The 13,249-nt window shown below is 41.2% G+C and overlaps 2 protein-coding genes across 2 annotated transcripts; both read right to left on the reverse strand.

The window, feature by feature from the left end:
• Positions 1-594: 594 nt before the first annotated feature.
• Positions 595-1,407, reverse strand: LOC128870240 (uncharacterized). The gene has a single exon (XM_054112841.1). The coding sequence runs from the start codon at positions 1,405-1,407 to the stop codon at positions 595-597; it is 813 nt and encodes a 270-aa protein (XP_053968816.1).
• A 10,644-nt stretch (positions 1,408-12,051) lies between these two features.
• Positions 12,052-12,864, reverse strand: LOC128870241 (uncharacterized). Its single transcript, XM_054112842.1, has one exon. It carries the CDS (start codon positions 12,862-12,864, stop codon positions 12,052-12,054), a length of 813 nt encoding a protein of 270 aa, XP_053968817.1.
• Positions 12,865-13,249: the final 385 nt, after the last annotated feature.

Consider the following 13,249-nt stretch of genomic DNA (forward strand, 5'->3'; position numbering starts at 1 on the left):
GCGCACCATATGTAACGGACTTGCCCAGTTACTGCTGGACGGCCGACATATGCCAAGTTTCATTAGAAGTTCAAATTCGGCGCGCGCTGCGCTGAGCTTTTCAGCCGAGAGCCGTCTAGGCCGAGCGAAAACAGGCTGACCGGTCGTGATAATACGGTGAACCACTGTAGACTTCGTTGTATAGCCTGGAGGCGGTGGTCGAGTACTGTCATTAAATTGTCGCAACAAGTTTGAAAAATCAGAAGCAAAAGTTATGGTTGATATGATTGATGCTTCAATACGTGCCACTGTGCAAACTGACTTAATTGCTGTTTTGCGTTCGAGCAAACATCTTCCGTTGAGGTTAGGAAGGAGATCATAGTGTGGTAAAAAATCAGCTCCGATAATAGCCTGTGATACATCTGCAATTACAAAGCTCCATACAAAATCCCTGCGCAAATTTAGGTTAAGGCGAGGCATGACTGCCCCAAAAACTTGTATTGGTGAACTGTTTGCGGCAAATAAATAAGAAAAGTTATTTTAGTTGATGTGTCGAATATTCGTAAGCGACAGAGAGCGTTTGGCGATCTCTGAAATGCCGTTGGCGGAGCACCCCTATTGTTTGTTGTTTTGCGATGATTGTTGAGTGAATTTACACGGTTGGCGACATTTCTTAGCTTCTGTCCCGAATTTGGCATGATACCAGCACAGGTGAGCTGCATTTGTGTTATAAGGTCGCGCCGGTGTTCTTGATCTGGAGCGCGCTTGGGACATCTCGGTGTTCATTACGTTCTCGAAGCGTTGTTTGAGTTCAGCTATTTCGGCTCTCAGGTCGTTGTCTGTAGTATGAATTGGTGCGACTACTTCGTGTAACCGCCCCTCACGCAACTGCATTGATTCTGATATGGAATCAGCGATTTTTAATTTGTCTAGGATAGGTACGTTCGTTGCGATGATGGCTGATTGTGCATATGGGGGTAAACGGTTGACCCACAAATCATGTAAAATACTTTCACTTAATGTGGATCCAGCAGCGCGCTTCATTTCGTTGAACAGGTCGCTCGGCCGGCGGTCACCTAATGGCATATCGCGTAATACGCGTTGCAGGCGGCGTTGTTGACTCTCGGTAAAATTGTCCGTCAATTTTGTCTGGATGTATTTGTATCGCCCTGTAGCGGGAGCAGCATCAATGATGGAACGCAATTCCATAAGCTTGGCCTGTGGTATGCTAGCGGCAACTATGTTGAACTTTGCCGCGTCAGTTGTGACACCCGATGCCTCGAACCAAAAGTTGAGGGAGTAAAAATAAGCCTCGATATTATCCCCTGACATCGATGGCAGCGGGATTAGTGGAAATGTTGTAGAACTTTTATTGAACTCCTCATGGTGTGTGCCACCAGATACTGCCAAGATATCGTTAAGCGCCATTTCACTTACCGTGTGGGGTCACCATTTATAGCACTTGGTATTGAGTCGCTAAGGAAACGTCTTTCCTCTATGAGGTCCAAACGTCAAAAGGGCGGAACCAAATTTTATTTTTATTAGGTTGAGCGAATACAATGAAAAGTGAATGTCAAAAACTAGCGCATGGTTGCATCTGCGCATGTATGAGAAATGTAAGAGCATGAGAAATGTAAGAGCTTGTGGTGCTGCCAAATATATATACATATACAATATATATATGTATATACTCGGATACGAATGCATGCCCCTGTTAAACTTGTCAATAAAAGCAACTAATATATATAATAATTTTCAACTTTTTTGTATTGTTAATAGAGTTATATCTGCCGAAAGCAATTTCATTGGAAAGCTATGCTCCGCCACCCGTGGTTAACATCAAAGAACCCGAAACTCACAATTCGAGCTGGAAACCTACATTAACATCATCGCCACGCAGCTTCCCCTTAAGCAAACCCACTATCGGTGGTTTCCTTAGTTCCGGTTTTACTCCGCTAGCTAAGCACCAATATTTTAAACCTGACAGCTACAGCATGGGCCAACAAGAGATAAATCCAAACGTGCCTCAAATAAGCTATAATCCATCGCCACTACCCTACGAAAAGATTGCTAAATTTGAGAATACTTCCGAGGAGCAGGCCCAAGACAATGACTACATCCCGCAAAATCGTCGATTGCCTATACAGAACCATTGCGTCAAAGCATTAAATGCATCCCCCGTTCTGTTTGGTGAAATTACAGGTACTGTTGGGCGATCTTCATCACCTTACCCGTACAACACTGCTAAAAGCGAAATATATGATCGAGCGACCACAACCTTTTATTCAAAACGTCATAACATCAATGAGTTATTGCACGTCCAAAACTATAACAATACAGCACGTGGTTGGCGGTCGAGAGGAAATTGTGACTATCCATTGGCAAGCGACGGCACCCACGCTGAGTTGAATGGTGCAAATTATAGAGGATATCGGCAAAAACCTCGGGCATCTGCGGACAATTTACCTTATACCGATTTTTAGTAAACGATTTATAAAATCGGGAAATGATAAACAAGACAAGTACCTATTCAACAGCTAACCAACAATTATCTCAAAAATATTATACATTCATGTTAATATGCAATATAATCAGGTAATCCTTAACATCTATATTGAAGTTCACTCAAATTTCGATCTATCATTATTCACGCATCCATAAATAAGGTAAACATCCGTATACTTATACGTACATACACCTTCATCCATTCATATTTATTAACCTTCACTGAACCAAAATGAATTTTGTTCTAGTTTTTCTGTTGTGTAAGCTTATATTATATTATTCTTGCTAAAGTTGACTATGAAAGGAATGACACATTTTCATAAATTTTATTAAGATTGGTTACTTCTAATGTCGAAGAAATAAATAGAACCGTAGATAAATAAAAATAAAATTAAACCGGATTCCTGATGCATATTTTTATTGAACTTGGAATTAATATTGTAAGTAGAAGTTATGTCGCTTATAACTCATATTTATTAACCTTCACTGAACCAAAATGAATTTTGTTCTTGTTTTTCTGTTGTGTAAGCTTAAATTATATTATTCCTGCTAAAGTTGACTACGAAAGGAATGACACATTTTCATAAATTTTGTTAAGATTGGTTACTTCTACAATAAGTCGAAGAAATAAATAGAACCGTAGATAAATAAAAATAAAATTAAACCGGAATCCTGACGCATATTTTTATTGAACCTGGAATTAATATTGTAGGTAGAAGTAATGTCGCTTATAACTTGGTGAATGTATCATATTTTACTTTGTGACTATGTGTAAAATAGAACAAATCTGACGTCAGTGACGTTTCTGTTTGTGTCCTGTTTAAGGTTCTTTTGGTTTTATTTTAGACATGGATTTATTTACTGAATCCTTTAAAAATATATTCATTTGGGTATCTGTTGACTCAACCACGGATGCAGAGCAACGACTTGTTGTTAATTTCAATTTTGGAGTACTGGAAAGTAATTAAGAAGATCATTGTCATAAGGATTTCATATTATAGTCACCACAGTAGCTATAATGGATTCACATCGTCGAGTCATACTTGGTGTTAATTTCTGCGCAAGTTTTGGAGCTAATCGGCTGCAAATCAGCCGAGTTTTCCTTGATAACTGTTTGGGGGTCCATATTTGTTTACCTCTGAGTTCTTGGTTAACTATTGTTCAAAACTTTTCAATAGGTTGGCATCAGGCGTCTGTGAAGGACATTTTATTTCAATTGCATTTTGGTGTTTCCACTTTACACACCTTCGGCTTTGATGTCTGAGATCATTGCCTTCTTGTGAAATACAAGGTTGGGTAGTTCTTCCAAACATCTTCGCAGCTGAATGTAATAATGTTTTTTTTTTTAATTTTATTCATCAGAACTACACTCAAGTAGGCGGTAAACACAAATAAACGGCCAAATTCTTTTCCGTAGAAGCGGCCCCAAACTGAACTTTAACTGGTTGCTTAACAGTTCAGCAGAACACCAAGCCCGACGTATGCAATTACTCACCGAAAGGGAAGATTCACCCGTGAATATTACGTTTGTACAATTCCCTTCTGACTTTGCCTAATTTGAAGATATTTTTTCTATATGTGATGACGAAAGCAGCAATTTTTGCAATGTGGGCTCTCATCATGCCCGTCCTATCGTATTGCGCAGAAGCCTGGACGATAACAACATCCGATGAGGCGTCCCTTCGAGTGTTTGAGAAAAAAGATTCTGCGGAATATTTTTGGACCTTTGCACGTTAGAGGCGGCGAATATCGTAGGCTATGGTGAGCTGAATGACTTTTACGACGACATAGACATAGTGCAGCGAATAAAGATCCAACAGTTGGCTTCGTCATGTCGTCCGAAATGATATAAACGCTCTGGCTCTGAAATATTCGGAAAAATCAGGTAGATAAGGTCTTGATTCACTTGGTGTTTCCAAACGACGCCAGTTAGGAAGGGGAAAAAGCGATTGGGGCGCTCTGTTATACTCAGCCAAAATCGCGTAAGCGGTTATCGCGCCAACCAAGAAGAAGAAGAGAAGAAGTTTCAACCTAAAACTCAATTGTTTTAACTACAGTGAAGACTAATTAGTTTGCCTTGCTAACAGATAACTCCAGAGTCAAAAAATAGGTAAAAGCTTAAACAAAAACCGAAAAAAATTAACATATCTGACCTCTGTGACTTCCCCAATTTACCTTCAATTAAACGAAACACAAGTGACCGCAAACATATTGTATTACCATCGAGTCGGCGGACCAAAACAAACTCATCTTACAACTTCCATACTTTGCTATACACAAGGCCATATGTGCGGTAAATACTGAAATTATCACAGTGAGTGAGCTTCGCGATGGTAAGATCTTATTACTACTTGTTGCAAGTAGTGAAGAATAAGAAAATTACTGAACGGCTCAATGCCTTAAAATAACTCCCTGGGATTTAAAATATTGAAGCAAATACTATGAAACCCACATACCCTCGCAGTATATACATTTCAAAGAATGACAAATGACAAAAAAATACCAGTCTAACGGTTAGAGGCGATAGAAGTGAAACCTTCCGTAAAACAAACTGAGAGAGAATAAGACGAAAGCAGCATTAGGAACGGGATAATTATAGGTTCATTATAATATTGCTATAAAGTTCATATTTTGTTTTCTTCATTTTATTATTATTCATCCTCAATGCTTTCAATTTCAACAAATGATACGAGTGGCTTATGATAGCTAAAATATGATACAAATGCTTTGGTTTCGATGTTGTCAGCATATCTTTGAAATACCGCGTCAATTGTTGTTTTTGATCGTGTTGTCCATTCAGTGCGATTGTTACACATTTTTAAATTGAATGTTGTATTGACAAAGTCAATTAAAGGAACTGCTGTGTCCAATGCAAAATTAACGTTAAAATCGCCACTTAAAATCATTGGAACTTTATCGTAATCTTTTCTAAGTATCCGCGATACTTCTGGTGTATACTTTATTAAATTTTCGTGAATGAATTCCGTGTTGCTATTTATTGATTGATTCGGTGAAATATAAATTGCCACAATTAAAACTGTTTTCCCATTGCTCAATCTGGTTTCGCATGCACATATTTCTTCCACTTTAGAGAGCTCAACAGACAGTGATTCTAGTTGCTGTGCATTCAGATCTATCTGTGGAGTTACAATACGAGCACCGTCATTTTGATTGTGGTATATTGCAACACCGTCTGCAATTGCGGTAAATATTTAAAAATGAAAATATTTACGAATATAAAAATACGGACGGAATACAGCACACGCGGTTGCTATTATGAGCGTCGTAACGCGTATATTACACAGACGTACTAACATACACACAAACATTCGTAGGACGCTTGGTCTAAGCAAGTATTAGGTAGTGTAGTATAGGTATACATAATGCCTTCTCGCTCACCGTGGCTCCGTAATACGCAGGCGCGCACACATACGTACTAGCATACATACAAACATACATACGTATGACGCTTGAACTAAACCCCAAAACAAGTATTTAATAGGCAATGTAGTATACATACTACAATACTCACTATACTAGCGTGGCTCAGCAGTACGCAGCCACACACATATACGTATATCAACATATAACGCTTCGTAGTGTCGCTTTTTCGTTTCATCGAGTCTCAAATCACTCCCAACGATTCTAAAGAAGTTTTTACTTCAAAAACTAAATTACCTAAACTGGAGTCGTGTTGCTAACTAAAAGGTTTTCCAATAACAGGTGTTATTTTGAATAGCCCGCTACTACACGCATGACTAATCTCAAACTAAATATATAATTTTTTCCGTATTCTTTAACATTGCATTACGGAAAATTTACGACTCAACAACAATTACAAATTGGTACAATTGTATTAGGAAAATCGAGGCTCTGTAAAAAGTGTTCATCGCGGGCTCAGGCCAACTTATGGTGTTCAAGGATGACGCCCATTTTTCAATAAGCCAAATTGCCGTATTTGACAAAAACCGTTTTGTGGGCCTATACATATATGGTATTATATATATATATTGTATATAATTGTGGCGTCTGCCTGATAGACGCTGCAGTAGTCTGGCAATCGAACCGATAGTTCCAGTCCTAATGCCTTCGATAATACTCCATACCCAATCTTACCGTCTAACTTCGAACCATCTGTCCAAAAATTTAATTTCCCCCTTCTCCATGGCCTTGGTGTCTGTCACTCCCTTCTTGACGGTATACTCGTCTTGAAAAGCCTTTCGAAGGTGAGTCTAGGAATAGAGTAGTATATTTCTTGTTTGTAACTATTCAGGGAGTGCAAAATAGAAGCGGGGCCAAACCACCGGTCTTTCCATAGCGCCATACTTTTGAGTCTGAGCAACGTGTTTCCCTACCAAATTTAGTACAGGTAAACTGACTAGCACTTCCAGCGCTTTCTTTGGGATAGTCCTTGAAGCGCCAGAGATGCATAAAAACGCTGTACATGCAAGTTAAGATTGGCCTAACTACAGAAGGCCGCCGTAGCCGAATGGGTTGGTGTGTGTCTACCATTCGGAATTCACAAAGAGAATACAGGTTCGAATCTCGGTGAAACACCAAAATTGAGAAAAACATTTTTCTAATAGCGACCGCCCCTCCGCAGGCAAAGGAAAATCTCCGAGTGTATTTTTGCCATGAAAAAGCTCCTCATAAAAATATTTGCCGTTCTGAGTAGGTCCCTCCATTTGTGGAACAACAACAAGACGCACACCACAAATAGGAGGAGGAGCTCAGCCAAATACCCAAAAAGGGTATACGCGCCAGTTATTTATATATATATAACTACAGAAGTATAGAACTAAAGTGTAACACGAGGTGTTAGTCTCCATTTATTACAGACCGCTTTTTTTCAAGATGGCTTTCTTTACTCTTTCCTCAATATTAGGTTTCCACGTGAGTTTCCTGCCTAATATGAGTCCTAGATACTTGACATTCTCTTTCAAAGGAGTCCCCACACCCTTAAAAACTATCGTGGAGCCTGTTTCTTTGTAAAGGGAATTATTTCAGTTTTTGTGGGGCTTATACCGAGTCCCCTGCTCTCAGCCCAGCTTCTAAGTGCGGCCATGTTTGAGCGCGGAATATCCATAAAGGCGCCTTCTATATCTACGAAAGCAACCCATGCAAACTCTTTGTCTAGCAAACCGACGAGTGAGTGTAAGACAGTTTCTGTAGACTTCCCTTTAGTATAGGTATAGAAATTTTAGACTACCTAGAAATTATCCCTAAAGAAAGAAGACTGAAGACGGTCATTTAACTTCATTGTTTCGTGATATAATGCGTCCTGGGAGCTTCGTTCGCAATAGGACCATGATTTCATGACCTGTGTAGCAAGTGTCACTGTTTTTTTCAGTACACCATGCGGCAGTTTTGCTTGTTAACGTTGGTTTGGTCTAAAATAATTTTTCGAGCTCCAGATGCCTTATTAAAACCGCCAAACTGCGATAATTGGAAAACTTAGGATAAAACTAAAACGTTTTCTATCGAAAAACATCCAATACCTTTTTAACGGCTTTAAATCATTTGATCTTGGTAGCAACTTCACATCGCCGCTGCTCGATATTCAGAAAAAACTTTCACTATTTCTATAGTGGATTTTCACAAATTCTAGGCATTGTGCGTTTCTTGTAATTGGTTATGACTAAAGCAAAATATTTACTCATGCCATAAAAAAGTGCCTCTAAATTTAATAAACGATCTTAATGGGACATTCAATACATAGATTTTTACATTTCAATAATTACAAATGCATATATATATAGCACTTGGTATTGAGTCGCTAAAGAAACGTCTTTCCTCTATGAGGTCCAAAAGTCAAAAGGGCGGAACCAAATTTTATTTTTATTAGGTTGAGCGAATACAATGAAAAGTGAATGTCAAAAACTAGTGCATGGTTGCATCTGCGTATGTATGAGAAATGTAAGAGCTTGTGGTGCTGCCACAGTACTCCCCTTCTAGAGAGACGGTACGGCGATGAATGCTGGCTTTAAGCGGTCGACCGAGATATTCACGGCTTCATGATTGACATCGACGACAAAATACTTCGAGTAGCGATGTAATACTTTGAACGGTCCTTTGTATGGAGCTGGTAATGATGGTTTTACTGATAGATCTCGTACAAACACCTGCTCGCATTTGCTAAGGTCTGAATGTACGAAAGACTTCTGCCTGTTGTGCCAAGTAGTATCGACAGCACGTAATTCGCGCATGACTCGGCGCAGCTGCGTTACGGTCTCTATTTCGGGTTGGTTGGTTTGCTATTATCCACGAAGAACTCATAAGGCAAACGTAAAGTGGTCCCGTAAACGAGTTCGGCGGGGGAGGCATCTATATCGGGCTTGAAAGAGCTGCGAAGTCCCAGTAGGATTAATGGAAGAGAAGACGTCCATTCGTTTACATTGTGGCACAAAATAGCTGTCTTAAACGTTCGGTGCCATCGTTCAATTATGTCATTCGTCTGCGGATGGTAGGCTGTTGTTCGTAAGTGCGTAACGTCTAGAATCTGCAGCAGTTGTCGAAATAAGTTGCTCTCAAACTGTCGACCGAGGTCCGACGTTATGTCCACAGGAACACCAAAACGCGATACCCAGCCACTTATTAATGCTTTTGCTACAGATGCCTTATTTGGATGAAATGGAGTTGGAGTATAAGGCCTTGATAGCTGCTTTTACTGTCTGCAAAATAGCTACTCTTGCACTAATTTCTTAGTAGTAATTTAGTGAATCGCATGCTTCTCTGATGGCTAATAGTTCTGCCTGGAAGACGCTCTCTTAGGCAGGAAGTCGAATTGCTGAGATAGGTTGAGAGGTCTCCGAATGGAAGCCAACTCCCATACCACAGTTCATCTTAGCACCATCCGTGTATATTTCGACATCAAATCTACCAATCACTTTCCCTACCTTCCATTCGGCTCTCGGTGGAAAACGTACCATAAAGTCTTTCTTGAAATTGAGGTCGGGTATTGTGATTGTCTGATTTGTTTTTGAGCAGTGAGGGTCCCTGTAGGAGCATCTTGCTGTGACCGTACAATCTTGTTGTCCAGCTTCCTATATCTCTGAGTCTCATAGCGCTGCATGTGGCGATTGTTATTATGTATAAGCCTAATGGTAACAGATGTGTTAGCAGATGTGTTAAGTGCTTCAGCAGAACTGATACTAAGCGCTCCTGTAGTTAAGACACCTGCTGATCTTTGTTTCTTGTTTAGCTTGGTTTGGTTGTATTTCTTTTCCATAGCAGGCCACCAGACTACAGGGTAGCCAATATTCGACGGACGCATCAGGCAACCCTGTACCTTTTGACAAAGACGTTAGATCGGTTAATGACCGCGTTGGAAGCGTCAGTTAAAGCAGATATTTACCATCAGTCTCTGCTGTGATGTCTGGAATTGCGAAAGCATCCGGCCATCGTGTGAATCGATCGAGTACGGTGAGACAATAACGGTTACCATCGGAAAGCAGGAAAGGTCCCACTATGTCGATATGCAGGTGCGAAAACCGTTGGCCGGGGCAAGCGCGGCGTTGAAACGATGATGAGTTGTGGTGGATTACTTTGTTTCGTTGGCAATGCATCCATTGCTTGGCAAACTGGCGGCTAACTTTCTGTATTCCGGGCCAGACAAAACGTTCAGTCATCAGTTTGGTTGTTACTCGTGTACCGTTCTGTTACGAACGGACGTATTCGACCAGTCGAGGTATCGCAATATATTTTCTTGGTACTGAAAGGGTGAACAAAACTGGTTAGTTGAAGTGAGTGTCTAACTTTACCTTCTAAGTACGATTTCAGCTCGTCGTTGTTAGCTTGATCATCTGCGAGGTCATCAAAATTTATTGGATCTGCAGCTATGGCTTGAATTCGTGACAGTAGATCAGCTGCTATATTTTTTCCCCCTGATATGTGCCGAATATCTATGGTGATTTGGGCAATGAAGTCTAGTTGGCGTGCTTGCCGATCGGATGCTTTTTCTGGTCGCTGTTTAAAGGTGTAAATGAGCGGCTTGTGATCCGTATACACATGGCAATTTCTTCCTTCGAGCAGAAACCGGAAGTGGCGAATAGCGAGAAACATCGCTGTCAACTCTCTATCATACGTACTATATCGCTGTTCGGATTTCGTAAAAAACCGCTGGAAAAATCCTAAAGGTTGAGGGACTCCATTTACGATCTGATGTAGTGCGGCACCTGCAGCATAGTCAGATGCGTCGACCCATAATGAAAGCGGAGCGTCTGGGCTTGGATGCGCCAAGAGTGCACAGTTCGCGAGATCTTCCTTGCATGCCTCAAAATGTCTGACGTTGTCATCCGTCCATGTTAGCGGTGTTTTATCATTGCGCCTATTTCCTGAACACATTCTGAAAAGCGGAGCTTGGTGCAAGAGTGGGTTTGGTAACAGCGGTCTGTAGAAATTAGTCATAGCTAGGAAACGTTTGAGCTCCTTTGCAACAGTGGGGAGTTTGTACGATCGAATCGTTTCGACGCGGCTGGGTAGTGGCTTAATTCCATCTTTTGTTATAACATGACCTAAGAACTGCAGCTCTGATACCCCAAACACTGATTTTGATACATGAACGGTTAACTTATGTTGACGTAGTCGTTGAAAAACAGTATGCAGGTGTGTGCGATGCTCTTCTGGTGAGCTTGACGCGACGCATATATCATCCAAGTAGACGAAAACATTATTTACACCTCGAAAAACTTCGTTGATGACTCTCTGAAAGGTTTGCGCTGCATTGCGCAACCCAAAAGTCATGTGTGTAAACTCGTACAACACAAAGGGGGTCGTTATCGCCGTTTTGCATATGTCCTCGGGATCGATTGGGATCTGGTGGAAGGCCCTCTGCAGATCGATTTTTGAAAAAATTTTCTTGCCGGACAGAATATGACTAAAATCGTGAAGAAATGGCGAAGGATATATGTCGGGAACGGTAACAGCGTTAAGTGCGCGATAATCGCCGCATGGTCTCCACGATCCATCCGCCTTGCGCACCATATGTAACGGACTTGCCCAGTTACTGCTGGACGGCCGACATATGCCAAGTTTCATTAGAAGTTCAAATTCGGCGCGCGCTGCGCTGAGCTTTTCAGCCGAGAGCCGTCTAGGCCGAGCGAAAACAGGCTGACCGGTCGTGATAATACGGTGAACCACTGTAGACTTCGTTGTATAGCCTGGAGGCGGTGGTCGAGTACTGTCATTAAATTGTCGCAACAAGTTTGAAAAATCAGAAGCAAAAGTTATGGTTGATATGATTGATGCTTCAATACGTGCCACTGTGCAAACTGACTTAATTGCTGTTTTGCGTTCGAGCAAACATCTTCCGTTGAGGTTAGGAAGGAGATCATAGTGTGGTAAAAAATCAGCTCCGATAATAGCCTGTGATACATCTGCAATTACAAAGCTCCATACAAAATCCCTGCGCAAATTTAGGTTAAGGCGAGGCATGACTGCCCCAAAAACTTGTATTGGTGAACTGTTTGCGGCAAATAAATAAGAAAAGTTATTTTAGTTGATGTGTCGAATATTCGTAAGCGACAGAGAGCGTTTGGCGATCTCTGAAATGCCGTTGGCGGAGCACCCCTATTGTTTGTTGTTTTGCGATGATTGTTGAGTGAATTTACACGGTTGGCGACATTTCTTAGCTTCTGTTCCGAATTTGGCATGATACCAGCACAGGTCAGCTGCATTTGTGTTATAAGGTCGCGCCGGTGTTCTTGATCTGGAGCGCGCTTGGGACATCTCGGTGTTCATTACGTTCTCGAAGCGTTGTTTGAGTTCAGCTATTTCGGCTCTCAGGTCGTTGTCTGTAGTATGAATTGGTGCGACTACTTCGTGTAACCGCCCCTCACGCAACTGCATTGATTCTGATATGGAATCAGCGATTTTTAATTTGTCTAGGATAGGTACGTTCGTTGCGATGATGGCTGATTGTGCATATGGGGGTAAACGGTTGACCCACAAATCATGTAAAATACTTTCACTTAATGTGGATCCAGCAGCGCGCTTCATTTCGTTGAACAGGTCGCTCGGCCGGCGGTCACCTAATGGCATATCGCGTAATACGCGTTGCAGGCGGCGTTGTTGACTCTCGGTAAAATTGTCCGTCAATTTTGTCTGGATGTATTTGTATCGCCCTGTAGCGGGAGCAGCATCAATGATGGAACGCAATTCCATAAGCTTGGCCTGTGGTATGCTAGCGGCAACTATGTTGAACTTTGCCGCGTCAGTTGTGACACCCGATGCCTCGAACCAAAAGTTGAGGGAGTAAAAATAAGCCTCGATATTATCCCCTGACATCGATGGCAGCGGGATTAGTGGAAATGTTGTAGAACTTTTATTGAACTCCTCATGGTGTGTGCCACCAGATACTGCCAAGATATCGTTAAGCGCCATTTCACTTACCGTGTGGGGTCACCATTTATAGCACTTGGTATTGAGTCGCTAAGGAAACGTCTTTCCTCTATGAGGTCCAAACGTCAAAAGGGCGGAACCAAATTTTATTTTTATTAGGTTGAGCGAATACAATGAAAAGTGAATGTCAAAAACTAGCGCATGGTTGCATCTGCGCATGTATGAGAAATGTAAGAGCATGAGAAATGTAAGAGCTTGTGGTGCTGCCAAATATATATACATATACAATATATATATGTATATACTCGGATACGAATGCATGCCCCTGTTAAACTTGTCAATAAAAGCAACTAATATATATAATAATTTTCAACTTTTTTGTATTGTTAATAGAGTTATATCTGCCGAAAGCAATTTCATTGGAAAG

The sequence above is a fragment of the Anastrepha ludens genome, chromosome X (genome assembly GCF_028408465.1).
Source record: "Anastrepha ludens isolate Willacy chromosome X, idAnaLude1.1, whole genome shotgun sequence".
Lineage (NCBI taxonomy): Eukaryota > Metazoa > Arthropoda > Insecta > Diptera > Tephritidae > Anastrepha > Anastrepha ludens.

What these genes read in the sequence shown, in the direction of transcription:
- LOC128870240 (XM_054112841.1), bottom strand. Translation starts at nt 1,407, where the DNA reads ATGGCGCTTAACGATATCTTGGCAGTATCTGGTGGCACACACCATGAG.
- LOC128870241 (XM_054112842.1), bottom strand. Translation starts at nt 12,864, where the DNA reads ATGGCGCTTAACGATATCTTGGCAGTATCTGGTGGCACACACCATGAG.